Source organism: Gallus gallus, chromosome 3 (assembly GCF_016699485.2).
Source record: "Gallus gallus isolate bGalGal1 chromosome 3, bGalGal1.mat.broiler.GRCg7b, whole genome shotgun sequence".
In the NCBI taxonomy this organism is placed as follows: domain Eukaryota; kingdom Metazoa; phylum Chordata; class Aves; order Galliformes; family Phasianidae; genus Gallus; species Gallus gallus.
The window spans coordinates 42,259,522-42,286,816 of NC_052534.1; the positions used below are offsets into that span (position 1 = coordinate 42,259,522).

The following is a 27,295-nucleotide window of genomic DNA, read 5'->3' on the forward strand; positions in this document are numbered from 1 at the left end:
ACTCAATGATCTCTTGAAATCGCTTCCAAACCCTGTGATTCTGTGTGATCAAATGACCTTTTGGTAGCTATAAAGTCTTAGGATTTAACTTCGTGTAAGTACTTCAGATGTGCAGAAGGAGCTTAGTAAATTACAGATTCCACCAGTGTTTAGACCTGTCTTGGTTTCCCTGATCACTATTTTTGTCTGTTTTGTAGCTTCTTTCTTCCCCTTTTAATTGCTGTTTGTGTGAAGTCAGTAATTAGCAGACTCATTACTGGGTTCTTTTAGTTCTGTCTGGGATTCTTTCTGTCAACAAACTGAAAAGGACAAAAAAAAAGAGGCGGGGTGGAAAAGAATGTTCTGTGAACTAATGAGCAATTGCACGTATGATGGATGACTAAAGTACTTTCTACTCCTTTTGTTGATGTCTTTTGTTATCTGTGCTGCCCTCAGTTTTAAAATGTGGCACTAAAGTGTATTTATTAATGGTTGAATACCTGAAAAAATGGCCTGGTCTTTTCAAGTGCTGCAGTGAACTCAGCTCTCATTTCTAGTGATCTGAAACTGATGGGGTCCACAACACTTGCCAACATAAAACTATTCTTTTTATTTCTTTTTAGTCTAGTTTTCAACTGCAGTTAGGAGGATATCATAGCATATATAATAGTACCTCTTGAGGAAGAAAATACAATTAATAGAAGGATAAGAAATAAGTTGCTAATAAGAAAGCTGGTGGTCTCACTTTCAAGAGTGTGCCTGATTTAATGTGACCAGATTTCTTCCCAATATGCACTGATATACTCCTGCATATGCACAGATTTATCCCCTGTATTTCTTATACAAAAAAGAATGAATCTTCTATGATAAAAAGTTTTGAGGGACACCTTTGCACAGAAATGTGACAGCAGTTTTTTAAACGCTATTTCCTTAACCTTATTTTCTTAAAAAGAAATAATGAATCACCCTTCCTACAAAAGGTGCTGATAGAAGGGGATTAAAAAGCACAGGTAGTGCCTTGGTTACGTCAACGAGCCCTCTTCAGAGGGGGTTATGTCACCTGAAAATTGTTTCTGGCTTGGATAGGCAAGGTAGTCGCTTTAATTTCCCCATCCTACAGTGTGCCTGGGGGCTGTTACATCCTCTGCTGAAGATGCAGAGTGCCCTGTTCGATATGCTGCAGCCGTGATCTTGCAAAACTGTCTTGTGCTCTCTGTCCAGCTGAATAAGGAAGTCATGCAAAGAGTAATTCATTATGATTTTACATGAATTCATTATGATTTTAGGTGAAAAGGATGAAATTCTTGATCTCTTCATCTCCTTCCAAATCTTTATGGGAAGCCCCTTAGAAGGAGAATGTGCTGAATTCTTTGGTGTTCTGAAAGACCCTGAAAGAAGACTTGATCCTCTAAGTTGGATTGGCACCAGTCAGTGCTATTGGCAATGCACGCCATTTTTCCCTGGCGTGAGTAAAAGTCCATGACAGTTCTTGCTAATAAAAGGCTTAATGGCTAGGGCACAGTATGTAGAGCTGTTTGCTTCTTTCCCAGCCACCTCTATTTACTGTTGTGCTGGGAGGAGTAACACAAAACTTTTGTAGCCTTTCTGGCATTTCCATCGCTGTTTTGACTGTTTCATTGTGGTAGTGATTCTATTAACAAGTGTGATAGAAAAGAAACGGGAACAATTCAGCAAATGTTCAATGCCTTCTTAAGCTCTGACTAGCCAGGTGTTAGCATTGCTTTGCTGTGCCAAACTTGTAACTTGAGAATGAATGCTAGAATCAAGTGGAGGCCTTCACATCTTTTCTTTGTTGTAGTGCTCTTGAACTTGTGGGTTCCATATTGGCTAGGAGAGCTGATCACCATACAGATCAACACAATGGTGATGGAAAGTACCCAAGTAGAACTAGTAACGTAGGATAACTGATTACTTCATTGCAATCTACTTCTAAAACTTCATAGGGGAAGAGAGCAGGGGATAATTATGACACTTTTGTTTCCCTGCAACAATATAGAGGGGTGTGTACATGAATTGAATTAAGAATATTTATATGTGGGAAGTGATTTACAGCTCTCATGGATATGCCTCTAAACTAGACACCTGTTGCATGTTTTTTTCTGTGGTTTTCAATTTGTAAAACATCTCTTCTCAGTCTCCTTTGTTCTGTCAAAGAACAAGAGCTGGGGATGGGTAACTAGTGAACAACAGACAAATGTTGGTATTTACTTATTTAGTTTAGCACCAGAATCATGTTGTGTAAGCTTGACTTCTGCTGGCACTTCAGCTCAGTGTTGCTTCTTAAGGCTTCTCCTTGCTAAGTGAAGCAGCTCAGGGTACTGCTGTGTCTGAGTCTTACAGTATGCAAAAGAGTCACAAATAACAACAGCTATAATAATATTTAGTAAGTGTAACATTATGCACAATGATCACACACAGTTTTATGCCGATGATATTACCAGCATCTGTTCCTGGTAGTCTTTGGGCTAAAGTGAGAGTAGTGGATGAGTGTTGCAGCCTCAGTGGGTGACGTACTGAGGGCTGGAAGAGGGGTTGATGCCAATGCTCCCACAAATATTGGTAGTGGAGCATCTGTGCTTAGAGTTATTTATTCATCTGTTGTTGTAGTTTTTTTTTTACCCCCATTATTCCTATCTGCATTATGCTTGTCCATGAAGCAGAAGGCTTCCTCTTGGATTCCTGCTGTAATTATTCAGCTCCAGGAGTAAGCATTTATACTCTTGTGTTGCTCTGAGCTGCTCCTGTGATCTAGCTTCCATGATTCATGCTCGTGCTTGCCAACAAGAGTTAGTGTAAAGCTTAATTAAATGTGTAAAACATTTTGAACTTACTGAGTCATTTTCCTGAAATATGGCTTGTCATGCTGGGTGTCACTGGAAGACTTGCACACCTTTTGGGTCCTCAGTGCCAACTTTGAATAAATAATTGGCTTATGGAGGGTGGAGTTGTGTGTATGTGCTGTCTCTGAGTAGTCAAACTCAAAGTAACTGAATAAAAAGAATATTCAATAATAAAGAAACACTCAAGACTAGTATACTCAGTTTGCAAATGAAGAATGTGAGCTTTTGTTTCCTTCATGCTCATCATAGGATTTGAAAACCCCAAAGGCTTTGATGTCTAGTTGGAGCTGACATAATCCTATTGATGGAGAAACCAGGCAAAATTGAGCCATCCTCCCTGGAGATATGCAGCTTCCCTGGATTTAAAATGAATTTGATAACTATTTGCTTTCTAGACATGGAAATGGGAATCCTTGTGGACATCAGCTGAAATTCTCTCTGACACTGGGACTTCTGGAATCCTCACTTTAGCTTCCATAGTACTTCATCTCTGCATTAAATACTTTTGCAAATGTAGCATTATAAATTGGACTATTTTAAGCTCTAATTGTGGTGGAGAATAGGAAACTAGCTAGAATATCTGAATTGGGAAAGAAACATGACTTCAGCTTCCATATAGGATAACTGTTCAACTGGCTGATGATTCATGGCTGTGACTGAGTAGAGCGGTAGGAAATTATTCTTGTTCTGACAGATTTTTATCAGGTTCTACAAGTCTTTTTTTTAACAGTTGTCTTAAAGCAGTCTAATTTGCTGCATCCACTTTGAGAGGAAATGAAACAATTTGATCAAAGCTGTTCAGAAAAACCTCAGGTTGAATTTCAGATTTTTTTGGACTGACAGTGTACTGTAGGCATCTGAGATTTTTTAAATAGTTTTCTTTTTCTTTTTTTTAGCTGGTCACTGTATAGGTGCAGAGAAGGTTGGTGTGGAAGAACGGGGACAGACTCTTTAGCAGATTCTGTGGTGATAGAAAAAGAGGAAATGGCTTCAAGTTTAAAGAGGACAGATTTAGGTTAGATGTAAGTAAAAGTCTTTTACAGTGAGAATGGTGAGGCACTGGAACAGGTTGCCCAGTGGTATGGAGGATGCCCCATCCTGGAGACTTTAAAGATAAGGCTGCATAAGGTCCTGGGCAACTTGATGTAGCTGTGCACGTCCCTGTTCATTGCAGGGGAGTTGGCCTTGATGACCTTTAAAGGTCTCTTCCAACTCTAAGGATTCTGTGGCATTTGTATTCTTTTCTTGAAGAATTGTCAATTGTTTTATCTTTGCAGAACTCATTTTTAGAAACACGTAGAGCCATGAGCAGCACTTGCTATGTTTCTAAAGTGGTAGCTTGATCAGTCTTCCAGTTGGATGCCAGGACAATGGTAGCTCTTCCAAGCTGATGTAAGGGGATAGCCACAGAGGGTTTCTTGGGAACTATCCGTCCACCAGCTCCCACACTCCTGACTGGACCTGAAGGTCCTTCTGGAAATAACTGCAGACAGCTTAAACAGAAATGCCTTCCATATTTCTTCCACACAGTTGTTTGTTTGTAGTGGCCCATATGTAGTGTCTATTCTCTAAATATTTTTTTGGTTTTGATTTTTTTTTGTCTTCAAGACAAGTGCTATGTGGTATTGAGACTGGTATCTTGGTAGTGTGTAAGGGTTCATTGCAAGCATAATTTTGGACAGCAAGCATGTTAGCACCTGGTGATCTGAACAGCTGTGAGTATCAGTGAACACTTGAGCCTCCTTTCTGACAGTTACAAGTAGAAAGCCAAGATACTTCTGGATTAGCCAAGTCAACTTTTTCTTTGATATTAAGGGAGAGAGCTCTTTGCCCTTTGCCAATCTACTGGACCTTGATGATTTATTCCTTATAGTATATTTTAGTACAGGTATAGTAATCTTAGCCCTCAGCTTTGCTGATGTAAGTAAAGGCATATTTGGCTTCCAAAGTCAGGCAGGCCAGCAGGAAACACATGCAGTGCAAGTGTTTACAGGACATTCAAGCAGGCCAACCTGAGCAGAGGCATAATGGAATGCTGTCCCAGCAGTACAGCTGTAGTGAGATCAGTCCCTGGCACTGTGAGAGGAACAGGCCATTCAAACCTTGCTTTCCCTAGCTGCTGTTTTCCTACTCCTTTAAATAACATAGATGTGCTCTGCACATGAGCAGCTGGAAGAGCTTCTTTTCAAGAAACTGTACTCCTTGCTGACAGCTCAGGGAAGCATTTAATGATGCCCTAAGCAATGCATGAGAGATGCTGACTGTAGGAGAAGCAGCATAAGCTCTGTTTTCCCTAGCCATCTGGATATAGTGACCTGTGCTGCTTTGAAGAGTAAAACTAGCCGAGATTAAGGTGTGTGTTTGCAGTAATTAAAGGCTTTCTAGAGGACGGTGAGCACTTGCAAATCCTGTTTGCTTTGCTGCATCAGAATACAGGTTCTTGAATGACTCCTGTTCCATTTGCAGGGTGAATATCCTTGCTTATGGGCTGTTTGGCAGGATGGAGAAAAACGAAAGCAAGCAAAACCAGCTTAAGTTTTACTGTATTGGGACTGGGGAGTGTGTCAGGGCCTGAGTAGATAGCTGACTTGCTTACGCAGTCCTTGAACACTGCATATGTGCTGTGGCTAAGACAGAGGTATCACTGTCCTCTGTACAGAAGAAACAAGTCTGTCCAGAGTGTAGGGCTGCAGCTTTGATTAACTACAAGTTTGTTTTTTATCTGATGGGAAAAAGATCATCCTTTGAGGTTAGAAAAAGTCAGTGGTTTTGTGCAATATTACCATGGTCTGGGCACCCAAATCTATCTGCATATACAGAGTTATTGTAACAAAGACTGAAACAAGTGATTGTATCTCCTTGTTTCTGAGATACTTTGATTTAATACATGTCAAAATAAACAGTGCAGTAAATGTATTAAAGTAGAAGCAAAAGAGATTCCTGTGTGAATTCTTGAGGAAAAAGTATGTGGGAGGCCAGGATCAGCTACCTTCTCTGCATGAGGGCCTGGTAAGGGCATGGCTCACTCCTCTGGTGCATGTCTGTCAGGGGGCTGAGTGCTCTTTTCTGCAAGAGATGCTGCTTTGCCTGTGCAAATTAGCATAGATATTTAGTGACCGAAGACTGTAGATACCAGCTGTATATAATGGTGTTTTAAGGCATCCATTGGTTTTTCTTTTCCTCCTGTCTTCTGACTAATTTGCAGAATAAATCTGAGGCAGCATAAACATAAAAGCAACCTAGAACTTGTAGGCTTGTGTGCTCACTGGGGATACTGCATTTAGAACCACTTTCATCATGGACTTCTGTGATACAGTGCAACACTTCACAGGGCTATGACAGCATTGCGATGGGGAGATAATGCTTTCACTTTAAACAAGGCAGAGCTTTAACTCATGTTTTTTACTATAATAATCTTGATGGAAGGATTCAGATGTTTGCACTCAAACAAGTTTATATATATATACATGTGTGTATAAAACATGGAACCTGGAGGCATCCATAGGCAAAAGAGCTAATGGAACCAAACAGCCTGTTGGGTACCTCTATCCCTGGTATGGAATAAGTGGCCTCTCCTGTCCCATGTCTGTGTTACTCCTGAATGTTTTAGGTGACTTTGAGTGGCAGGGCACAATCTATGTCCTATGTCTTTTAAAGTATTCTTTATATATCCACACTTCCAGACAGTGAATGCTGACATAATTCAGAGGGAATGCCCATCTCTTGTCAGGTGCTGCTCTGTGGCTGATGTGGTCTCAGTGCAGCTGTGGGATAGCAGGTTCAGCACCAGGAGCAGCTGAGGAATGGCAGCATGAGCTGTAGCTAACAAATGTGTGCTGGTGTCTGAGGACCCTCAGCCATGCTGCTTTGGCTGTGCTGTTTTGTATTAGCTAGGGTGAAACCAACACATGAACTGCAGGCCTATCTTCCAACTGCAACATGGCCATACCTGCAGTCTGTTGCCATGGGGACAAAAATATCTTGTTTGAAGACTTGCACTAAAAACTCCTGTACTTAGAGATAGCACTGTCTGTAAGCAAGCAATTATGCAGCTGTTTGTTGCTGAAGGATGCTGTGGTTGATGGATTGAGTTCCTGCTTCCTTCCCTGTCCAAGAAAAGGGAAGGGGAAGACAAGTCTGAGGGACAGTGTGGCCACGAATCTGCTGAATGGTGTGCTCTGCCTGTTCTGCTTCTTGCATTACAGTTCACCTACCTTCTGGGAGACTTTGTGTTCCCTGAATAAAAAGAATGGAAGTCTGCCAGCTTCTTTAATTCCCTACAGAAACCAGATTGCACTTTTGCAGATGCACATCTACTTGGTTTTGAACTTTGCTTTCATGTAGTTACAAAGCCAGATCAGCTCTGAGAGAGAATGTATCTTAAAGGCGCAGACTGTTATTTTGTAGCATGTGCCTGCGTGAATGAAAAGCAGGCTTGATTCTTTTTAACTGAGTGCTATGCAAACACGGGCTCTATTTAAACACAGCCTAAATACCAGTCCTTCCAAGAGCATGTGCTTGGCTAGCCTCAGCCATGCTATCCTGCAGGCAATGCTGACATCTAGTGCAACTCGAGCACTGCTGAGCAGCCTACCTCTGAAGCTTCTATAGGAACTTAACCTTTAAGACGTCAAAAACTTCTGATGTTTGAGATCAGTTTGGACATCAGGCAGCTCACACATACACATTGCTCATTTTCTGATATCTGGCTGTAGGGAGTGGTGCAGCCTCAGGATTCTGATGTTTGGGGATGTGTGTTCCCTTCTTACCTGTGGGGACTTCCTTCCCTGGGTGGGTGAATTAAGGTGATGGAGGACATGTTTCTGCATCATATAATACAGATTTCCATCATTCTAATACATCCTGATGTTTTCTATGGATGGCACTGCCTCTTTTACATTACTGTCATTCTTTAGGTACTGGTACAATGCTTGCACTACTAAGGGCAATGCAGTACTGTGCCTTTTGGTTAGTGCTCAAGGAGCTGATGCAGAGCAAGTCTTGGAGAGCTGAAACTACCAAAGCAGGGTGGTGCTTCAATACGGCAACTATCTTGAAGATAAGCTATTGAATGGATTTTAGCAGAGCTTCCAAATAGGTTTTGTATATTCAGGTACAAAACTATATCATGTGATACACATCTTGTATACTTGTAGCCTGATAAATTGCATTGGGTCAAGTGTCTGAGAATGTTGGGTACTTCTCAGACAGGTAGGTATCACAACTAAAATCATTTATTGTGGCAACACTCTATCATAATTCTCGGTATTACCACATTTCACCCAAGTTTAAAAACAAGCAAAAAAGTTACCCTCCGAATTCTACTAAATCCTGCCCCTCCCAGCCCATAATCATCCAGTTTTTGGACACAGCCTGAGAACGATCTAACCTAGGACTGGTTTCTGCTTGGAGCAGGAGGTGTTGGTCTGAGTGACCTCTAGAGGTCGCCTCAACCTGAATTATTCTTAGGATGAGGGTTTCCGCCTCTTGCCTGCTCTTTCTTTTCTGGAATGAAAGATACAGAAAGATCCTTTCTGTGCTTTTTCAGTCCTATCCATCTGAATGGATGGTGCATGAGAAGTACCAGGTGTTTCCTGACTAAACGACTAGGTAACCTCTTCAGTCGTGCTGGAAGCAGCTGCACAGTGCTGCAGGCCATGGTGACTTGGAGTAGTGAGAGGCTGGCACCAAGGAGCCTGGTACAGCGACTCACTAAAACTTACTGCTTTGAGTGTTGTTTGGGCTGCTGTGTCTTTCTGAGTGGCGCACATTGGTTGTGGTGTCATAGAGCTCAGTTTGGGCCAGTCTGAAGCACAGCTGTGATATTTTGGTATTCAAGGTAAATGCGTTAATTTCACTCCCTTCCCAAACTTCTCAGAAGGCTTTCTGCTCTTCTGTCTTCTGAGCCTGACAGGTCTAGACTGAGATCCACAGCTCTGTATCTCATGCAGCAACAGCAGTGGTACAAGGAGCAGCATCTGTGATGCTCAGAGTGCATCTGTTTCTATCTGATGGCCTATTGGGAAGAAATGTGTTGGACAAGAAGGATGCCTTACCTTGTCTTCATGTGATAGGCAATCTGTATCTGGCTGCCTCTAGGGAACTGTGCTCCTACTCTGCAGAGTTGCAGTTGCAGTCCTGTAACTGATAACTAGAGTAATTTGTCCAATTGCCCAGAGAGGTGGTGGATGCCCAATCCTTGGGGATATTCAGGATCAGGCAAAGTGGGGCTGAGTGATCTGACCTAGCTATAAATGTCCCTGTTCATTGCAGGAGGGGTTGGACTAGATGACCTTTAGGAGTACCTTCTAACTCAGATATTCCTATGAAGTTGTTCTGGGCTAATTCTTGAGCCTGCAGTAACTTTGTCTAACAGTAGAGGTCTGTCTTGTTTTAAAGAAATGTGGAGATTTTTATCAGTTAAGAATTAATCAGCAGTGGGAGAACCTGAGTCACTCTTCAGTCTTTGTTTTTGTTTCTTGAACGCCAATTTGAACATTTTTATGATAACAGCAGCTGACGTTCAAGTGCTACATGCAACTGTGTGAACAATGTTAGCCAGTAGTTGGGGAAATGCTGCCAGCCAAATGCAAGAAGCTGGGCTGGGCAGATCAAGTACCTGCTCTCCATTCACAACAGCAGAGAGCAACCAAGAAAGTCAGATGACAGCCAGATTTCTAGGATGAATAAACAGTAGAAAAAAAACCCACACATGAGATGTGGCACTTTGTCTTTCTCTTGAAGTTTTTAAATCAGGCTGAATGTTTTTCTTAAAAAATAAACTTTCTAGAAAATAGCTGAGCCCCATCTTTTGGGCTTCACTTAGGTGCAAGAGGATGAAAGCACATGGGTCATATTAGGCAGGAATTGTTATACTAAGTGATCACGGCTGTTTCTTTCAAGGTTGTGGTAGGATTATTTCATTTGCAGTGTGATGCTGTATTGCACTGAGCCAGCACAGATTTATTTTGTTGCTTTTGCTGAAGTTCAGTGACCTCAGCCCAAACAAGTCAAAGCTATGACAGCTCCTTCTAATCATCTTGTAAGTTAATCATCCCACAGCTTGGCTAACTACCCAGTGTACAGATGGTTCTCCTGCTCTCTCTATCCAAACTTAACGTATGCTTGCTCTTGATCAATATTGATTTCAAAATCCTGTCATTAAATCTATTCCTAATTTTGCAAAATATATTTGGGGAGGGGAGGGATTATTGTACTTAAGGCCATAAGCCACAGATGGACTGCTTTCTCCCATTAGCTCTGTAGTTGCAGTTATTTGGGTATGCTGTTCAAAGATAATCGTGGTGCAAAATTATGGTTGAATGAACAGTTGTATTCCCCACTGCTGCTTGTTTTCTGCATGTGCCATGCATGGGAGGCACTGGGGGCAGAAGGAAGGGAATAGACTGTGACAGCAGAGCTATGCCAGTGTGCTGACTTTTCCTTGTTTGAAATCCTGTCTTAATTTCCTGTCATTTTACCTTAGAAATATGTAATGGAATATGATGATTGAGGTGAAATAGCTGGTGAATATGGTTAGAGGAATGGAGAGAATTTTGTATGAAGAGATGGGGAAAAAAGTAATTTTTACTTTTATGTGTTAATCAGTGAAGATCAACTAATTTAAGAAGCAATTAAAATCTCTTTCATTCTTTATACAGGAAGTGTGCATGAATCACATGGTAACATTGAGTTACAGGTAGATTTGGATGGATGCTAATAAATGAGAAGAAAAGGACTAAGAATGACCTTTTCCTAAAGGAAATGTGAAATATTTTCAGCTGTAGGCTCTCTTGCTCTTCTCTGAAGTCTGTGGCTGACTTTCTGCATTAATTAACTGTTTCTAAATGCTCTATAGCTATGAGCAAGGCATAGAGGTCATGGGTAGAAGAAACTGCTACTTTAATTCTGAAAAATCTGCATTTGGATCACCTCTAATCTTCGAACAACTAGACTGCCCAAAAGGATGAACAAGAAGTAAATGCTTGTTAGAACATGCTAATATTCTAACTGTATGCTGAGATGAAAGTCTGAATACAATAAGGCATTTGCTTCTGGCAATAGGCTTTCCTGGCTCATGGCGATAAGGTATTATCCACAGTGCAAATTCATCCTCAGTGATTATTGTAGTAAGGAAAGGATATGATACAGAAGCTAAACTATTTCCATGCCTTTTTAAGCACCCAGATAATTCATTTGAATCTATTCTGCCTATGGGGGAAGTCAGAATTTTAAAGAACTTGTTCGAAGTCTGTCTTTCTATAGCTGTAGAAAGTTTTAGAGTTTCTAGCTAACAATAACTCGGTGATGTGGGGTATTCTGGGTTTATCTCTACATGTTCTGCGTCTACCACATGTGAAAGACATGAGGGGGAGGGGGGAGGGAACAGCCCAAAGTATAGCAACCCTCTGTAATTCCAGTTTGCAACCAGACCTGAATGATCAGTTTCTCCTTCTGCATTTTTACACACACACACACACACACACACACACACACACACACACACACACACACAGTATTGATTTGCATTAAGAAAGACTTACTGAAAAGCCTTTTAGAAGGCTTCCTTTTTTTTTTTTTCATTGCTTTTCTTGTACCATGCCTTCTGGACACTGCAATTGGTGTCTAAACTTGAACCTTGAAAGCACTGCCATCAAGCATTTTATCTGAGGTCAGAACCACTACTCCTATGGAAAGGTGGTTATTTAACCTTGTATTTGTGAGGTTTGTTTTAAATATTTGTTTTCCTTTTAGGAAAGGCAGAACATTGAGTCCTTTTAGAGCTTTTGCCACAAGATTCCTTAGCCTTTTGGGCATAACATAATTTAAGAAATAAAACTGACTTATTAAGAAGCTGTTCTCATTTCCCCATGCAGTACTTCTACACTGAGTAGTTCTCTAACTTTAGTATAGCCACACTTCCTTATTTTATTAATTGCAAAATCAACTCTCTTAATGTTTTAGTTATAAAGGTTGTGCAGTCAGTTATTGATGGAGAGCATCCCAAAGGTTAATTCTTGGAGTTAGGGAAGCTAAGCAGGTTGCATGGAGGAGCAAGATGCCTCATTTCTTTCATTGCATCAAGAAATGCAGTCCTTAACATCAGACCCCTGGATATCTGCCTGCATGCAGGCAGTTTGGGGAGGTGTGAGGGGATAGGTGTTGGTTACCTGAGAACTGTTTTGAAGGCTTTAGGAGAGTGTGTTGGGCAATGATGCTCCCGGATTAGGAAAAGAGGGAAAGCTCATGCCAGTTCCTGTAGTCAGCACTTCCTTCCCCAACCACTGTGGATCTAGCATCAGTTATGCTGGGGAAGGGAGAGGGGATTCTGTTGCTCAAGGTTAGCTCTTGATTTGCTACAGATTGTGTTGCACTGCCCAGAATGCAGGCGGTATACCCAGCTTCTGCTTCCTCATTTCACCCTCAAGGTGGCTCTGGAGACAGTGTGTCAGGAGGAAGGAAAAGGAAAGAATGTATGTGTCTGATGCTTCCACATCCTTTTGAGATGTGGGAGGCAAAAATTGTCTGCAATGCAATCTTCCTCATAAAATATAGGCAGTCTGCATTTCTCAGTGCCTATTTCAAAAACAGTTGCCTGAAAAGAGTTGTGCTGGCTTCTTTCTTGCTCTAATCCCTGGTAAAAAAGCATCAGCAATTCTGCTGTATAACTCTCATTATTTTGACAGACTCACACTAGCCAGTTGTCCTGTGAATAAGTAAATCCTTTCTGTATAGTAAAATTTAACTTTTTTTTTAGTGAGTTTCTCCTCAAATTGAGTGAAAAAATACAATGAAAGCTCCCGTTTTGTTGTTTTGAGCTTGCCCATCAATAGTGCTGTGAGCAAAGGCCTCTTGAACCTGGTTGCACTGATCATAGCTGCTGTGCTACCCATTTCTAAGCACTAACAAATACTGCAAGATTCAATCGGGTACCTACTGTTGATTTAGTAAGGGATGAGCTAGCCAGAAAAGATACTAGCTTCTAATAACTAGTTCTTCTGGTGTATTGTGAATTTATGAATCAAAATAAGGTTATGTTGAAATGAATGTCAGGTGCAGGCAGTGATGTGTAGTTAGAATTACTGGTTAAATAAAGCTTGCATACTCACTTTTTTCCAATCAGTTTGTTCTTTACTCACATTTGCTTTGTATCACTGACTTAAAGAAGGAAGATGTCTTGTATTTTCAGCTTTGAGTTATGAAGAAATGTAGAAGGGTAACTTTAAAAATAGGAACAGGAAGTAATATCTGCAAAACCCACCTACCTCTTTGCCATTGACTTCAGCATAGAGTAATACATTGCTTACGGTAAAATCTGAGCTTTACTTGTTCTTTGTATTAAATGCTGTACAGGATGAAATATATTCCCAACTAAACACAACAGTGGAATACTTCATTTCTTCTTCAGTCTTGTGAATGTGGCTTATGGCTAGCTGGCTGCTCCAGGGGTGTGAATTAACATCTTCCTAATGGGAGCTGGGATTAGATGAGAGCAGACCTGCCAAGAGTGTGTAGTTCATCAACAAATAAGTGCTTTATCAAAAGATATTTCTTATACTGTTTACATTAGAAAGATGAGGTAAGCTTTTGTTGATGAAAGAAGCAACCTTTTGCCTCAAAAAACTGTATTTTTAAATTTAAGCTGTGTATATGAAGCTTCCATAGCATAAAACAGCACAAAGATTCAGAAAGGTGTGTAGCAGTTCCTGGGTGTATAGATGTTATGTGCATGGGGTTTGGAGAAGGTTTGCCTGCTTGTTTGAGTGATACATTATTTGGAATGGTTGTGAATAAACTGAGACTGTACGTGTTAGGTCTGGGTGTCACACTGAACAAAAACTGATTATCAACCCCAAACCATGGGAAAATTTGGGACAAACCCAAATAACTAAAAAATAATGTTGGGGTATGTCTTCGCTCTTCAGTGTGGCTTTATCTATTTATTCTTTTTTAATTGAGGAAAAGCCAGAAATTCAGAACTAAAGGTAGCCTCATATCTATACCTTTTCTGTAATGCACCTCTTTTCTAAGAACTGGCTTTGCATTATAAGGGATAGGAGATTGTTATGGCACACTTGGCTTAAACCCAATTGCTTTATTTGAGATGTGCTCATCAAAGAATTGGGTGATTCTAGTGGGTGGGGTGAAGACATCATATCACAAAGAAAGGTAGTAGCTGTATTCTGAATGTTTCAATTTGTGCATGTATATTGGGGGATATCTCGTATCTTTTATAGATATGAGTGCAGAATTAAAAATATAGCTGACTTAGTTAATTAGTTAAAGTCAGCCCAAAAGGCCAACTGTGTTCTGGGCTGCCTTAAAAAAAGGGGTGGCCAGCAGGGAGACAGAGGTGATTGTCCCCCTCTACTCAGCTCTTGTGAGGCCCCATCTGGAGTACTGCATCCAGGCCTGGGGTCCCCAGTACAGGAAGGATGTGGAGCTCTTGGAGTGGGTCCAGAGGAGGGCCACTAAGATGATCAGAGGGCTGGAGCACCTCTCCTATGAGGAAAGGTTGAGGGGACTGGGCTTGTTTAGCTTGGAGAAGAGAAGGCTCCGGGGAGACCTCACTGTGGCCTTCCAGTACTTGAAGGGAGCGTATAAACAGGAAGGGGAGCAGCTGTTTTTGAGAGTGGATAATGATAGGACAAGGGGGAATGGTTTTAAACTGGGACAGGGGAGGTTTAGGTTGGATATTAGGAAGAAGTGTTTCACCCAGAGGATGGTGACTCACTGGAACAGGTTGCCCAAGGAGATTGTGGATGCCCCATCCCTGGAGGCATTCAAGGTCAGGCTGGATGTGGCTCTGGGCAGCCCTGTCTAGTGGTTGGTGACCCTGCAAATAGCAGGGGGGTTGAAATTAGATGATCACTGTGGTCCTTTTCAACCCAGGCCATTCTGTGATTCTAAATTGTTGCAGTATGAAAAACTTATCCTAGAAGAGAAGACTCCAGCGTGCTTCTAGGTGATAGTCAAGGAACAAACAATTAATGTAAACCCTGGAGAACTGTATAAATTTGAAATTAAATGTGATGCACTTACTGGTAATACATAGCTGGCAAGTGCAAGTCCTCACAGTATTTTCACCATGTTGTGGCATCTCAAGGTCTTCCCTGCCTTACACAGTGCATGCTGAAGCTTTTCTAAGAAATGTTCTTGCTGTTTTATCAAAATTAGGTCCAAAGTTATAGAGCACTTAACATACCAGAGAAATAGCCTCTGCCTTATTGCTCACGTTCCTTCAGTGCCAGCATGAGGACCATTTCTTATCAGAGGACCTGGATTCTTCTCCTTGGCCCAGCCTCTTGAAGGGGCTGCTCTTGGTGCTGGATGCTCATCAGAGCTTGCCTGTATGTTCCTCCAGCGCTAGGCTGGGCAACGATAGCCACAGTATCTTCTAAGCAACTGATCTGGTGAGAGCAGTACTTGTGTTCCCCTTTTGGTTTATCTCAGTGGTTACTCTGGGTCTGCGTTCTTATAATCATTGCATTTATTATGACCAGTGTTGTTATAGCACATGCTTCTGCACTTGATGGCTACAGAGGCTTACAGTGCTCTGTGATGTTGATGCTCAGGACTACATGTTCTTGCTGGAGGGTCTTAAATTTTAGTGCTTTTATGTGATAAGAGTTTTTCCCGCAGAGTATCTCAGAGGGGATAGTACTGGTCAGCAGAGTAGCTTATTCAGGCTAAATGGAAATCAAGTCATATTCAATTCTGATTCAACTAGCTGCTTCATTGTGTGCTCAATTCTTAAATGCAGGGATTATCCCATTAGCATAATTGAGAGTGGGCACTTTTGTTTTAGGTCATACTGTCCTACAGCATCCTGCATCGTAGAACGCCACTGACCAAGGCAATGAATGCATCATTGTTGGTGTGCTGCTGAGCCCACGTCCTCCAAATCTTGGAGGCAAACTCCTCTCGCAGGTTCCCAAAGGGGGAGGCAGTGATGCCCATGATCTCTGATTCCTATGGCCCTGAATCAAACTCAACACTTACGCAGAGGTTTTTATAGAATGCACGCATCTGTATATAACATCTTTGCGTGTAGTCTTTGTTTTCTTTGTATGGGTTTTCTAAAAACCATTCAGAGAAAGCAAGTCTCTGAGGGCTGCAAAGCCAACAAATGACAGGCTTCCCTGTGCTGGATGAGTCACAACAGCCTGTACAACTGACAGGTGCACGGTGGCAAAGTGTGCACAGCAGGCAGCACGGGGTAGGCTTCTCAGTCCTGAATGCTGAGCTGCTTTCCTCTCCAGCACAGAGTTTGAAAGGAGCAGCCAAACACTGAGCTCTCAAACACCTCTTTCATTTCTCCTGTAAATCTTTGCCACTGGATAAGCATCTTTTGTAACTTGGCAGATTTTCTGGAGAAAGAGGCAGCCCCCAAACCTATTCCCTTTCTCCCAGTGCTGCCAGCGCAGCCAGGCTCCTGCTGGAGCTAGGTGTCTGCATGCAGCTCCTGAGTCGAGTCAAAGATTGGATCCAGACTAGCTCTTGCCTTTAATCTGCTGCTGGGCAGGGCTGGTGCCTGGTGACGTGCTGAGCTAAGCTGGCTGCACCGAGTTAATAGAGAAACAGGAAGGTGTCAAAGCCCTGCAGAATGGCTCAAGGTCTTGGAGTGACTGACCTGCACCACGCTCCTGAATGCTGAAATAAGATGATAAAGCTGCCTCACAAGAAATTACAGAAATTTTTCCTTAGAAAGGTAAAATGCTTTTTTCTTTTCTCTCTTTTTTTGGCTTGCTGCTTTGCCTTCCAAAATTAGATTGATGACAAGGTTTGACAGTTCCCTTGTTTTTGTGTGCTCGACCTTGTGCTTCCTTTGCCCTGAGATGCCCGAGGCTGTTCTCTTGATGCAGTATTTTCTTGGCTTGTGGTTGTGGATAGGATGGAAATGATCAGAACCACACTTGGACAGCATGCTACACAGGCTAGCTTGGTTACAGGTTGTGCCACCCTGCCACTTGCAACCTTGTTTTTGGACACCCTGTGTTCTGAAGCTGTCAGGTTGAATTTTAGTGCTCCAAATTTCATTTGCAGTGCAAGAGAAACACTGCTCACTGACCAATGCTTATTTTTTGGGGTTGCGGGGGAAGGTATTGAAAGCTGTATAGTTTTTGCACTTGTGTGTTTTTTTAGTGTTTTCAAGTATACCCTTATAACTCAATAAGCACATTATGCTTTCAAATAGTACTGTGCTCACAACTACTTGGGCTACAGTTTGAAACCACTTCTAGATCATACTTTATTTGGTACTGTACCTAGCTGGGTATTCAATGCTGTAGTGACTGACAGTCTAAAATAGCATTTCCTAAATCTCTGAATTATCTCTGGTTGCTGTTATGGCTACATATAAGCACAACCTTGTAGTTATGGAAATACATATACTTAGTTGTGTTCCTTCCAGCCCCTACTTCTCTTCGCTGGTCGTCTGTGCAGTTTGCATCCCAAATAAACCTCAAACAGTCTGTTTATGCAGTAGAGTTCTCTCAGTTTTAGTATGGGGGGGCCTCAATTATAGTGAACTGGATTCTGTACTTTCACCACAAAATACAATTTCAAATGTATGGGATTTCCTACTGATATCTGTGTCTTTTCAATAAAATGTTTGATATTCGGCTGTGTTTGAACTAAAAACAATTTTAACAGGGTATAAGCGAAGACAGTGGTCACATTCTTGTGGTAGTTAGGATCTGGCATGTAGCTCACTGATTTGGGCACTTTGAAGGATACAGATAATTAGCTGTACTACTTATTTTGCAGTTGACTTCTAGCACCTGAATATTGACATTGCAGGGATGTAATTGAACTATTCTTTAGGGATTTCTTATGGTACCTGACAATTTTCCCTTTTGCTAGAGAATGTTTTCTACCACAGGCAGTTCCTGATCAAGAGATCATCATTTCACTGTGATATAACCATAACATTCTGTTATATTCTTCTTATATACAGTTATATACAGGACTGGAAGTCCAGTTAATTAACATGGGTAGAAATGTAAGAGAATGATTGATTCTCTCAAACTATGCTAAATTTGAACTTAGCATAGCTGTTGGAAATCACATATTGTTGCTGAGCCAGTCATCTGAAGTGATAAAGTGAAGGTGGGTGAAACCAAAAAGGAGATAAGTGTAGTTTAGCATTCAAATAGCAGTTGGGCATTGATAATCTAAGGGGTCTTGCAGGAACATGCTCTATTGTGAAAAGATGTCCAAGTGGTACCATACAACAGATGCTGAGGATTCACATACTTACCTGTGGTGATGGTTCACATTATTTTCTCTGGAAGTAGGTGGAGAATTTTCAATAAAATGTTTTGATTTGTGGTGATGTCTGGAAGAGAATTTGTGAGACCATCTCAAGCCTTCTAAAAGTTGTATGCTCATTCTGTTTGTATGGACCTTTTTCTAACTGTTGGAAAAAGTAGACACCACAAAGCAAGTGGTTCTCTCCTGCCACTGGCTGTGTTTGCATACGTCTGAATCAAGTGAGTGCATCAGCATGTGAAGACAGAATCTTGACTCATTCTGATCTTGGGCTGTAAGTCAGAGGTATCAGCAGGCCACGTGATCCCAGATTGCCTGATCAGACCACTGCTATTACTGAAAGTTCTGTTTTCTTTCTCTGATTTATTTAGGGGATAGGTAGTAATCTCAAATAATTAGGAGATTAATTAGGTGAAATCCTAATCACCCTTAAGTGTTGGTTTGAAAGGTTAATAGATATCTGTCTTTTTTCCACCTATGATCCTGTTTGTTTTTTTTAACATGTTTTCAAGCTTGTGTCCTTTGGTTAGATGTGTAGTTTAGCTGATGATTGCTTCCATGACTTACATAGCCACTGTCCCAGCAATATCTTTTTGAGGGAAGGTTATAAAAGGACCTGTATCTCTTTCCTTGTTTTTGTGGTTGCAATTGTAGAACAGTCTACCTGAGTCCTTGCCTACCTGATAATCGTTCAGATTGTCTATGTGCAGTTAAGTAGCTAAAAGAACGTACTTGTAACTTTGCACAAAAAATGCCCTAAACTTACAATTTTCTTAGAACGCATACATAAATAGGCCTTAGAATGGTCCTGTGTTCTCTTGGCAAAAGTTATCTTCTGAGCAATGACAGCAAATTGATTACAGTAATGAAACTCCATCAGAGCTTCCTCTTTAGTAGCAGGTCATGCCCCACTTGTATTTCTAGTTATATATAGCCACTGGTGTCCATATGAGTGAGTGATTATTATGTACATGCAGAGTTTCAGAGTTAAGCTTTTAATGGCTATGCATGAAAAGTTTTGCAATGTAAACAGTTTGCCCTGAGGAGTATGCCTCCACTGGAAGTTAATATGGTGTGTTTCAAGCTCACAGTATTATTCAGTGGATCTGTACCAGGTGTGTGAAGCTCATAAGGTGTCAGAGCTTTTGTTGAATTCATCTGCAAGCTCACCTACTTCTGAAATGTAGGTTTTCTGCTTTTTTGTCTTCTTTATTTACCATATAAAAGTCTTGGCTCAGATTCTTTCTACCAGCACGAATCTAACATTGTCTGCAGCATCTGAGAATGTAACCAACAGGAATTCTGAAGGCAATTTTGTTGGACACCAGATGCGTTGTCTGTTTCTTTTGTTTATTTCTTTGTTCTAAATAATTGCAACTTTGATTGCAAGCACAATTTGGTTGGCATCAGTACATTTAAAAATCTCACTGAGTCAGTAGGAAGATAAAAAAAAAAAGTGAGTGGAAAACACTGCTTTGAATGACATTCTATCAGAAAAATACACTTTATTAAAAATGGGTAATTTAGATTTTCGCTGCTTTACAGCAAGATGTAATCTCCGCTAACAGGAGAAAAGCACTTGAGCAAAACAAATCATGACTTCAGCTGATGTCTTCATTTATAGTGATCTGGTGCTGTAAGTTCATTTGTATGTATTCAAATACATGTTTGTAGCATTGAAAAATTCTTATTTACTGCTTTTTGGCATTGCAGAAAAACTAATTGGTAATGACTGCAGTATTAGCAGGATATTACTCTGTTGTTTGTGTGAAATATCTCTGCCTTTTCTCCGTCACTGCCAACAGAAGTTTCTGTCCTGAGGGAGCGTATGACTGAGTCACTGATAGAAAGTTCAGAAAAGAATGAAAGGCTTCGTAGTTCCAAAGGAATCTAAGAGAGAGCAGATCTTTTAGACTTTTCTCTACCTTCACATGTATGTGAGTCATGGACAAGGTATTTGTAATATTTATGATGCTTTTGGTGGCAATTTTAATATAAAGCAATACTCTTCACATACATCTAACAGTTTTCTTTGTCATGTGCTGTCTCTTGTAAGGCAGCCTGTACTATCGGGGATCTGGGCAGCTCCTTTCTGTGCACTGCAACAGCATCCAGCTGGCTACTTGCAGGCCTCCGGTATAGGCAAGATAAGAAAAAATGACTGGTTTGTTATGTACAGCAATCTGCTTGTCTAGGAATCACCTGCTATCACCTGCTTTGTCTATGCCCGGAGCTGGCTCCGATGCTGCATTGTCTTCCAGCTGTAAATCAGTGACAAGAAATGGCTGTAATCTTCCAGAAGTGTAGCATTTGACTGTAAGTCCATGGATGCCTTGTCAAGAAAGTTTGCTGAAAATTATGCTTTATGCACTTATTTATAATTCTTCAGTTCCTCCAAAATTCAGAACTAGTAATGACTAAGCATGCCCACTTAAGTGGTGGCATTCAGAGAAATTACCCAAACAGCCCTTAAAGCAGATTTCTAAGGAAGAAAATAGGAAGCAACTGGACAAGTTTCATGCTGGGTTTAAAAGGAAAAGTTGCAAGCAGGAACAGCTCAGACCTCTCACTCTTATATTCATTTCTGCACATTTTAAAGACTTATTCAGCAATTGCAAGTGTTACACTGGGAATGTCTCATAGACAGGCAAGAATTAGGACTCTCTGAGGTTTTGGCTCCCATGCTGTGGGTTGTAGAGGATGCAGCTGTTTGTTTTATTAGTAGCCTACTTGGAAAGATTGTAAGGGAAGCTTTCTAAGCATACAAGTCTCCTAGATATCATGAGATATTAAGAAGAAAAATATACATGTGAAGGTAGTTTTACTGTAGCCTCAGCACTTTGTTTAGTTCTAGGCATCTACATAGAACAAAGTAGGCTGTTCACAAACGAGTCAAGGCAAAAGCTTTTAATAGCAAAGCAATAAAAATGTGAGTTTAACAATAGCTATAATTGGGCAAGTGTGTTGATGACATTCCATTATGTAAAAACACTACACAATTCTTGCATATTACAACTGAAAATTTTCTCTGTATAGAAGCAATGCTAAGATCTAATATTATAAAGCACTTCTGCATTTAAATCCCTTGGTTATTTAAAAAGAAATGAATGCTATGAATTAATCTTTCAGGATTATATTCTGTTCTACCTCCATGCAAGAAGAGTTGGTGTCAGTTGCTAAGGGGTGTTTTAGTTGAGTGAACTGGGGAAGGGTTTGTTTTTGAACTAAGCAAAGTGTACACTTCTCACCTTGCTGCCTAAAATAGCTGAACCAGTCAAGCTTGCGAGTTTGCAGAAGAATTGAGCCCAGGGCAGGCTTCTGATGTGGAAGGCTTCAGTCTAAATAGACTTGATTTGGCAGAAATAGGAGCAACTGAAGCATAATTCTGTGTTGGGGATGCATCAGCAAATTCCACAGAAGGTGGTGCTCGTGTAGATGGTGTTGGAACCACCAAACTGAAGTAGAATAAAATTGAGCTGTTGGGGTTCTATGTCCTTCTTCATTCATTCTTCTTCCAACTTGAGTGCATTTTGAATAATGCTGTGACAAATTCTGTGAGCACAAATGAAAAATGCCTACTTATATACTGTCACTATGTAGGTGTTTCCACTGCAGTCACTGGGATGGATGCTATTATGCAAGGGTTGTATAACCGGATTGCTGGTGTTATGCAAATGAAGACTAAGCCCAACTGACAAATTATTGTATATGATGAATTTGAGCCAATGCACCCTGGGTGGAGTTTTTGGTGTTTTATTTGCCATGCATGGTATGGTAATCATTTCAAGGTTAAGGAACAAATATGGACCAGGCTCTTAGTTATACCTTTACTTGAAGGGACAGAAAATAGGTTCCTTTTAAATGACCAAGGTGCTCCTAATGAGAGGTTTGGATTGAATAGCAGCAGTTATGTGGAATGGATTTGTATGTAATGTATTTATTTATAAGTAATGTGAAAATTCCCTGAATTTCTCATGTGAATTAAGGAGGTTAAATAACAGCTGTACTTTCATGGGTCAAAAGGCTTGGTGAAGCTGAGTCATGGTTTTATATTGGTAGGTTTCCTTCTTCCCATATTTTCTAAACAAATGAAAAACAACCTCCTTAGATGTACCTCTTGTCCTTTTATAAAATTGTTTATATGAATCCAAACTCTGTCTTGATGCTTCAATAATCTGTTAATCAAGTGTAGGACAGTACCACATCCTCACTTGCTCTATGAAACAGAGTGAAGGCATTTCCCCTGGCCATGACCCACCATCACCATTATCAACTGCACTGGAGGAGATGTTGGGGAGATGTGTGCTATGCTGTACATGGTAATGGTAAACAGCCCTATTTTCTCTCTGGCTGAGGATAAAGGACCTCTTGATCTGTTTCTTGAGGCTTACGTGTGTGCCGTGGCAGATGACTCTGCACCAGTGGCTCCTATCCTAGTAAGACTGGGAAGGTGCTGGGGTGGGGCCTGAGTGAGGTGCAATGTTCATGGCTCCAAGGCGAGAAGTAGCACTGGCAGAGAGTGAAGAAAGAAATGGAGGTTTTTGACACATTTCTTAAATTGATATGAATGGAACTAGGCTAATGATGACAAGTAATTGGTGTTTTATAATTTATTACCTTATTTAAAGGATTGGTAGGTAAGGAGGAAGATGTGAGACACTACTGTAAGATGAAATGAAGAAAGCCAACTATTGTGTATAGAAGTGTTTGCATGTTTATACATGCTAGCCTTTGACTTCTATAAACGTGTGTTAAAATGACGTGAGCTGTTCTCCCCAGATTCATCCTTCATGGGAGTGATGCTCTCTGACACATGGGAAGGCACGAAGTGCATGAAGGCACTGCTGTGATGACAGCGCTGGGCAAGGGCTGGTACAGATGCAGAGGAAGTGTGTGGCCTTACTGCTATGGGAAATCCTACAGAGCTTCTCAGGTCTTAGTGCTGCATTGATGATGCTTCAAATACACAGGAAAGAGAGAAACCTGTAATCTTATCATTCTTTATTAATGCATCACTTGACATTGCGGAGTGTCTGCAGAGATTGTGTGACTCATCCCTTCAGTTCACAAAAGGTCTCACCCCCAATCTCTGTTTGTCAGCAGGCAAGTGCTTGCCACTGGCACTCTTCTGGCTCTTTAAAAATACTTCTGGACTTGAATTACATGCATGTACTCTGTGTTCTGGGTGAATGCTGAAGTGTTAGAAACCTGTCAAATAAGAGAACCATCCTGACTTTCAGAAAGGAGTGCCCATGTTAGCTGCATTACACAGCCTTGCTCTGTGATCTGCATGACCCTTATCAAACCTAAGGTGTTCTCTGAAACTGCTGTTTTCTCATATTTTCCCCCCAAGGAAACACTTTTCACTGAGCACGGTAATTTCACTGCCAAGTCTATTGCACTATTTTCTTCTATTACATCCAAACGATGCCATTTGGAAAATGGAACTCCATTTTCTTCACCTAAATGACTTTATCCTCTTGGCTAAATCCTCAAGTTGTCCCCTGTTCTCAAGCATGATCCCTTCATTCTTAGCTTGTTTTCAGGCCATTTTCCACTTTTACCTGTATCCAGGATTCAACACTGTAGCTAACAGCAGAATACACGTGCTGTGCACCTTCTGCTCTAGGCACAAGTCATTCCTCCTGTAGGTAGAATGCTCCAATAACCTGAATGCCATTCTGGTCAAGTTCATATATTTTTCCCCTTTTTTACCGGTGTGATAGGTCACTGATACTTCAATTGAATTCATGTGGTCTTCTATTTCTTTGGTTGTATTCCTTTGAGAATGGGCATCAAGTATCTGTGCAGTAGATATAACCCATATGATCTTCCTGGTCTTGCAATTAATGTGTAGCTGCATTATTTGCTTGCTGTACTGAATCCAGCACTAGCACTGACGTGTGTCAGCTTTTGAAGCTTTCTAGGGTGATATGGAATCTCCTTTTCAGCAGCCATTGCTGACCTTTAGTGATTACTTTTAAAAGGCAGAAACATATGAGAGCTGCTTGTTTTGAAACTCTCAAGAAGTAAAAACCGTGAGCTTGGCATCAATCTATTTTCAACAAGTTCTGATGCTGCTATATAAATGAAGGTTATGAATCATGCAAAGTTTCCAGTGCATTTCCAGGTATTGCAGAGGTTTAACCATATCTTCCTTTGCTTCTGTTTTTCTCATCTCTTTCAAGTTTGATGCGGGCTACAAAATTGGGTGAGTCTTAGAGGAAATGTATATACCATGTTTTCTTAAGTATAGTATTAACATATCTACACTTCAATTGTGTAGGCAAAGAGATTGCTTCACCTACCTTGTACTAATAGTTGTCTCAGCTCAGCACTGCCTTATTTAACAGGAAAAAAGTAACTCTAAGATACATCTTCATTTTAAGCTGCCCTGTGGGCATGTCTGTATTTCATCTCTGGCTGTCTGATTTCTTGTACAAAGCAGAATAATGTTCCATCAAACACTAGAAATCATTACTCACAGTACACTTGTAACCTAGTATACAAGTGTGGATTTAATACTTGCTACAAATATACTGTGTAGCTCTAACTGTATATTTCCAAAACTAAAGATATCTTCAGAGCTATAGGATGACAAGATGCCTGTGAGGTCTGTGTTAAATCTTCAGCAATACTCTATTAAAGAAATAGGTTTGTTAGGCCCATGTGCAAGTAGTAGTCCTGAGGAAGTCTTTTGTGAGACCATAAAATCACAGAATGGCTTGGGTTGGAAAAGACATCAAAGATCATTGAGTTCCAGCCCCTCTGCCACAGGCAGGGCCACCAACCTCCAGACCTGGTACTAGACCAGGCTGCCCAGGGCCCCATCCAACCTGGTCTTGAACACCTCCAAGGATGGAGCATCCCACAACCTCTCTGGACAGCCTGTTGCAGCAGCTTACCACTTCCTCTGTAAAGAACTTCTCCCTGACATCCAATCTAAACCTTCTCTCTGTGAGCTTAAAACCATTCCTCCTTGTCCTATTACTGTTTACCCTTGTAAAGAGTTGATTCCCCTTCTGTTTCTGATCCCCTTTTTAAATAGGGGAAGGCTACAATGAGATCTCTTCACAGCCTTATCCAGGCTGATCAAGTCCAGCTCCCTCAGCCTGTCTTTGCAAGGAAGGTGCTCCAGCCCTTTAATCGTCTTTTTGGTCCTCCTCTGGACCCTCTCCAACAGCTCCACATCTTTCCTATACTGGGGTTCCTAGAACTGAATGCAGTACTCTAGATGTGACCTAACAAGGGCAGAGTGCTGGCCACATCTCTTCTGATAGAGCCCAGGATACTTTTAGCCTCCTGAGCAGTAAAAGCGCACTGCTGGCTCATGTTCAGTTTTTCATCCACCAGGACCCTCAGGCCTGCAAAGAAGGACCTGCTCTTACGGAGTTCTTCTCCCATTCTGTATACATATCTGAGATTACTCCCACCCAAGTGCAAAGCCTTGCACTTTGCTATGTTGAACCTCATTAGGTTCACACTGGCCCACCTTTTGAGATTGAGGTGTCTCTGGATGGCATCTCTTCCTTCAAAAGTGTCAACTGTACCACTCAGCTTGGTGCCATCAGCAAACTTGATGAGGGTGCACTCAAGCCCATCATCGATATCACTGATAAAGATGTTGAAGAGCACCGGTCCCAAGACAGACCCCTGGTGGACACTGCTTGTCACCAGCCCTCAGCTGGACATAGTGCCATTCACCACAACCCTCTGTCTCTATGGCCTTCCAACCAATTTCTTATCCACTGCATAGTCCATCCCTCAAGTCCATATCTCTTCAATTTAGAGATAAAGATGTGGTGAGGGACCATGTTAAGGGTCTTGCAGGAGTTCAGGTAGATGACCTCTGTTGCCTTTCCTTTGTCCACTGATGTCATCACTCCACCATAGAAGGCCACCTTCTATGGCATGACCTTCCCTTAGTAAAGCCATGATGGCTGGCTCTGATTACCTGTTCATCCAATATGTGCCTTAATATGTTTTCTAGGAGGATCTGTTCCATGATCTTCTCAGACAGAGAGGTGAGACTCGACAGCCTGTGGTTCCCTGGGACCTCCTTCCTCCCTTTCTTGTAAATGGGAGTGATGTTTCCTTTTTTCCAGTCTATAGGGACTTTGCCCAACAGCTGCAACTTCTCAAATATGATGGAGAGAGGCTCAGAAACCGTATCAACCAGCTTCTTTCGCATCCTGTCATGCATGTCATTTAGTCCTATCGACTTATATACATTCAACCTCATGATGTGGTCTTGGACTTGCTCTGCCCTTTCAGTGGGATCTGGTGAGGGGGGTGGTTTATTGCCCCAGTTCCCTCCTAGAGCCTGAGGGATGCAAGCTTCAGAGATGTGAGAAATATGAGAACCCTGGCTGCCAGTGAAAACCAAGATAAAAAAAAAAACTCATTTACTTCCTCAGCCTTCTCCATATCTATTATAGCCAGTTCTCCTTTCTCATTTAGCAGAGGAAGTATGCTCTATTTGGCCTGCCTCTTCTGTTCAATGTGCCTATAGAATTCCTTGTTTTTAACATCTCTTGCAACGTTCAGTTCCATCTGTACCTTGGCCTAATGCGTTCTCTGCAAGTCTGGACAGCATCTCTGTATTCTCCCCAGGTGACATGCCCTTGTTTCCACAGTTGGTATAATTCCTTATTTTCCCGCAGTTTGACCAGCGGGCCCTTGCCAAGCCATGCTGGTTTCCTGCCTTTCCTGTCTGCCTTCTTATTCTGAAGGATGGAGAGCTCTTGTGCCCTCAGAAAAGCATCCTTTAAGAGTAGCCCGCTTTGTTCGGCTCCTTTGTCTCTAATGACAGCTTCCTAGGAGATGAATGGCCTGAGAAGAGCGAGGCTGGGTGTTGTTGGATATAAAAGCAGAATATGCTCTATGGAAACGTGACTTGTTTTACTAGCTCTAATGCCCTTTTTTCTGAATTCCTGGTGATATTAAGATAGGATTTGCAATGCAGATCATTCCCAGACCAGGCAGTTTAACCCCCTTTCATGTAGGTATCAACACGTGCTCACCAAAATCATTGAAAAGTCTGTGGCCTGGAGTGCAGATCAGGATTAGGGGACAGAATGTTACAAATGCATCTTTTATTTTTGTTGTATTTAATTTAAGGGTGTTTTGCTATCATCTTTAAATGCGATTTTTACTGCTGAAGGGAAGGGAGATGTTCATCA

The 27,295-nt window shown here is 41.4% G+C and overlaps 1 protein-coding gene across 2 annotated transcripts in view; it reads left to right on the forward strand.

The window, feature by feature from the left end:
* Nucleotides 1-27,295, forward strand: part of RPS6KA2 (ribosomal protein S6 kinase A2) — a 272,066-nt gene that overhangs the window by 17,036 nt on the left and 227,735 nt on the right. The window contains exon 1 of one of the 2 annotated variants that reach the window (XM_040697491.2): nt 16,377-16,551. The exons of the other annotated variant lie outside the window; for it this stretch is intronic. Coding sequence (XP_040553425.1) covers nt 16,504-16,551 — 48 coding nt within the window. The 5' untranslated portion in view covers nt 16,377-16,503. Of the gene's footprint in view, nt 1-16,376; nt 16,552-27,295 lie in introns of those variants that run through there. 2 annotated transcript variants of the gene reach the window in all.